Below are 4,672 nucleotides of genomic sequence, written 5' to 3'. Positions count from 1 at the left end.
TAGTAGATGGTAGGGGTACGGGTCCTCGGGCCAGGGTACGGGTCCCTGGACTTAGTAGATGACCGGGGTACGGGTCCCCGGGCCAAGGTACGGGTCCCTGGACTTAGTAGACAGCCGGGGTGCGGATCCCCGAGCCAGAGTACGGATCCCTGGTCTTAGTAGACATTTATTTAAATAACTTCTCTATTTGATGTACAAGCAATAGATACAAAGATTTCAAGCGTAATATTTCTTCAAATGAAATGAATTCCAGGGTCTTTTGAGGGCATATCCCTGAGAATCTTCTAGATAGTAAGCGGCTCCTGAGCTGACTCTTTGAACTATTTTGAAGGGTCCTTCCCATCGTGCCTCCAATTTTCCCACATAACCCACTGGCTTTACTTTTTTCATGATAAGATCTCCAACCTGGAAAGCTCGTGATCGAACATGCCTATTGTAGGATCTCATTACCCGGCTTCGATAAGCTTCCATTCGAATGGCTGCTCGATCTCTTCTTTCTTCAACCAAATCAAGCTCAATGGCTCGGCTCTGATCATTATTACTCGGGTAAGATTCCACCCGCATGGATGGTTGCCCGATTTCCACAGGTAACACAGCTTCTGAACCATAGACAAGGATGTAAGGAGTTTCCCGAGTACTCGTCCGAGGTGTAGTTCGATACACCCATAGTACACTCGGCAATTCTTCAACCCAGTCTTTTCATTTCCCATGAAGCCGGGCCTTCAGTGCTTGCACAATGATCCTATTAGTGACCTCAGTTTGGCCATTGGCTTGCGGGTAGGCTACTGAAGTGAAAGATTGACTTATTTTCATTTCCCGGCACCATGATGTAATTTTCTTCCCCTGGAATTGTCTTCCATTATCTGAAATTAATTTCTGGGTATGCCAAATCTGCAAACAATGCTCTTCCAGAGAAATTTCATTACTTCGTCTTCATTAATCTTGGCCAAGGGTTCGGCCTCCACCCATTTGGAAAAATAATCTATAGCCACGAGAAGGAATTTCTTTTGTGCCCGGGCTATGAGGAAAGGACCCACAATATCTATGCCCCACTGATCAAAGGGACAGGACGCTGAGATTGGTTGCATGCCAGTGGTTGGGCGGTGATGAAAATTAGAATGGTGTTGGCAGCCCTTGCATTTTTGAACAAGTTGGGCAGCATCTTGATTTATTTGGGGCCACCAAAATCCGGCCAATACAGCCTTCCGAGACAGAGCAGTCCCACCGAGGTGTTCACCACAGCACCCCTCTTGTATTTCTCGGAGGACATATTCTACCTCATTTTCTGATATTCATTTGAGCAGAGGGCCTTGATATGATCGCCTATATAAAACATCATTCAAAAAGACGAACCGGGATGCTTGTTTTTTTTTTTATTTTTGCAGCCCGGGCCCGATCCTCTGGGAGCTTGCCATGGACTATATATTCAATGAGAGGAGTCATCCATGAGTTCCTCTGAATCGGGGGCACTTCTTCGTCAACAGAAAGCACTAACCGGGTGAAACAGAGGACCTCCCGGGTGCTTATATCTGACATGGAGGCGGCTAATTTGGCTAAAGTATCAGCTTCTCCATTTTCTTCTCTGGGGATCTGTTCAATGCTCCAGTCGGTTAGAGCTGCTGCCCGGGCTATGATGAGTCTCAAGTATTTCAGCATTTTTTCGTTTTTGGCTTCATAAGTTCCCTTAATTTGCTGGGCCACAAGTTGAGAGTCAGAATAAATGATGACCCGGGTAGCTTCAACCTCCCGGGCAACTTGTAACCCTGCTAGAACAGCCTCATATTCAGCTTCATTATTGGTGACCCGGGAGTCGATCCTCAGGGCTAATTTAATCTTCTCTCCTGAGGGAGCAATTAGAATCACACCGACTCCACATCCTGATAAATTCGATGCACCATCAACAAAAACTCTCCATACTTCTTCTTTTCCTGGTTGAGTCATCTCTATTAAGAAATCTGTCAATGCCTGGGCCTTTATAGCAATTCGAGGTTTATATTCAATGTCATATTCCCCGAGCTCTACTGTCCACTTAACCATCATGCCCGATAATTCGGCATGTGTCATGATTCTTCCCCGCGGAGAGTTGGTGAGAACCACGATTGGATGTGATAGAAAATATGGTCTCAGCTTCCGGGCAGTCATCGCCAGAGCCAGGGCTATTTTCTCTGTTTCACTGTAATTCAATTCGGCTCCTCGGAGAGCATGACTGACATAATATACTGGCTTTTGATCAGCTCCTTCTTCCCGGATGAGCACAGAGCTAACAGCATGTTCAGTGGCAGATAAATAGATCCATAATTTTTCTCCGGGCTCTGGTTTTACCAAAACAGACAACTCGGCCAAATGCTTTTTCAAATCTTGGAAATCTTGCTCATATTTTTCATCGCAGCCAAATTTTTGTGCCTTCCTCAAAACTTGAAAGAATGGATAACTTTGATGAGCAGACCGGGAGATGAAACGTGATAGGGCCGCGATCCTCCCGGTCAGTTTTTGTACTTCCCGGACAGATTGAGGGGAAGGAATATCAAGGACTGCTTTGATTTTTTTGGGGCAGGCTTTATTCAGGTCCCGGAAGTCTACACACATCCTCCATTTTCCAGTAGCTTTAGGAACAAGGACCACATTTGAGAGCCAAGTAGGGAATTGCACCTCTCGGATGTGGCCGGCCTTCAGCAATTCCTGCACTTGCTCATCCATAACTTTATCTTTTTCCGGGCCAAAATGTTTTTTCTTTTGCATCACGGGTCTGGATCCTGGGATAATATTTAATTTATGTTCAGCCACTTGGGGCGAGATCCCGGCTAGTTCCTGCTGAGACCAAGCAAAAACATAAATGTTAGCTTTTCTAAGCAAGCCAAGAGATTTACCCGGGTGGAAGCTTCAAGGTTTCGAGCCACCCGGAGTTTCTTCCCCCAGTTCAACTTCAACAATTTCATGCTCCTCTGCCACAAAATTCACCTCCCTCTCCTTTGTCATCTCCTCCACTCGGGTTACTATCTTTCCTTTGTCTTCCTTCTTTGCCTTCTTCTGATCCACTCGGACAGTCTCCACATAACACTTCCGAGATGAGGGCTGGTCTCCTTTGACTTCCCCGACTTGTCCTCGTACTGAAAATTTGATTTTCTGATGGTAATTTGAGGCCACAGCCCTCATCTCATTCATAGCTGGTCGCCCGAGAATAATATTGTATGAAGATGGGGCGTCCACTATTGTAAAGACTGTCATCACAGTTTTCCTCAAGTCCTCGGTTCCCAGGGTCAGTGGCAGGGTGATTTCCTCCTCAGGGTACACGGCATGTCCAGCAAAACCAAACAGGGCAGTCTCAACCGCCTCTAACTGATATTCGTGCAAATCCATCTACACTAAGGCCTCTTTGAAGATAACATTAACAGAACTACCATTATCCACGAAGACTCTTAACACATCATAATTAGCAACCCTAGCTTGGATGACCAAGGCATCATTATGGGGTAAGTGACACCTCTAAGATCTTCCGGGCCAAAGCTTATGACCGGCTCATTCCTCCTCCTCTCATCAACTTCCAGACATATTCTCCTTCCCCTCGTCTTTCGAGCTCGGTTGGAATCACCATCTGTAGATCCTCCCGAGATCATTTTTATTATTCCTCGACTCGGGGAGGCGTTTCTCTTCTCTGGCTGTCTAATTTTTTCTTCCCGAGAGCTCCCTTCCTCTCTCCTACCTCCGCTTGGGATATCTGCTGATCTCCGAGGAACATTAGATCCGAGACACCGAGACAACCAGGGTGGTTGTCTGGACCCATCTCGGGAGGGCTGAGGTTCTGTCATGGAACGCCTATTAGACTCCCTCCTCAGAGTTCGGCGTTCATTTGTGTTGTGAGAACACTCTTTGTGAAGGGTGCAGAACCCTTGTTTTTCTGGTCTCGGCAGTGGTGTTGTTGAACTCGGGCGAGGATTCATGTCCGTGCTACACTCTTGGATTTCCCGATCTTGGGCAATTCTCAGAAGGATGTGAGAGAAATGCCCTGGACCACCTTTCTTGTGAACTCTCTCCTCGGTTCTGACAACCCGGTCTCCCCTCGATCTTTTCAAAGCCTCTCTTTTTTGATTCTACGCTTCTTCCATGTTGATATACTTTTCTGTCCGGGATAAAAGATCTTCAAAGTCCCCGGGCAATTTTTTGGTCAGGGATCGGAAAAAATCTCCCTCCCACAATCTTTGCATAAAATCTGTGACTTTTGTCTCAGGAGCACATGCGGGGACCTCAAAAGCTACTCGATTAAACTTCTTGATGTAGGCTCTCAGAGTTTCATCTTGGCCCTGCTTCACCTCAAATAGATTAAAGGCAGTCTTCTTGCTGCTGCTAAACTGATGCAAGAATACCTTTTGAAAATATTCAAAGCAATGAATGCTTTGAGGCGTTAGTCCTTCAAACCATCTTTGGGCTGAGTCTATCAAGGTTGTCAGAAATACCTTGCATTTGATTTGATCCCCATAACAGTGCAGCATGGCCATGTTTCCGAATCTGGCCAGATGTTCTTCAGGGTCAGAACTTCCATCATAATCCTTAACCCTGGCTGACTTGAAATGCCCGGGAAGTGGTTCCCGGACGATGGCATCAGAGAATGGGCAACCCTTGACAATTTGAGCACTGCACTTAGAAACAACTTGCCCTTCCAACACTCTCACCTTAT

The 4,672-nt window shown here is 46.3% G+C and overlaps 1 protein-coding gene across 1 annotated transcript; it reads right to left on the bottom strand.

Moving 5' to 3' along the window:
- Positions 1-216: 216 nt before the first annotated feature.
- LOC140971859 (uncharacterized) lies at positions 217-2,697 on the bottom strand. The gene is made up of 2 exons (XM_073434393.1): positions 1,413-2,697; positions 217-599 (listed from the first exon to the last, which is right to left on the bottom strand). The coding sequence occupies exons 1-2, from the start codon at positions 2,695-2,697 to the stop codon at positions 217-219; spliced, it is 1,668 nt and encodes a 555-aa protein (XP_073290494.1).
- Between the last annotated feature and the right edge of the window lie 1,975 nt (positions 2,698-4,672).

The sequence above is a fragment of the Primulina huaijiensis genome, chromosome 1 (assembly GCF_012295235.1).
Source record: "Primulina huaijiensis isolate GDHJ02 chromosome 1, ASM1229523v2, whole genome shotgun sequence".
Taxonomy (NCBI): domain Eukaryota; kingdom Viridiplantae; phylum Streptophyta; class Magnoliopsida; order Lamiales; family Gesneriaceae; genus Primulina; species Primulina huaijiensis.
This window is presented reverse-complemented; position numbering and strand designations above follow the sequence as displayed.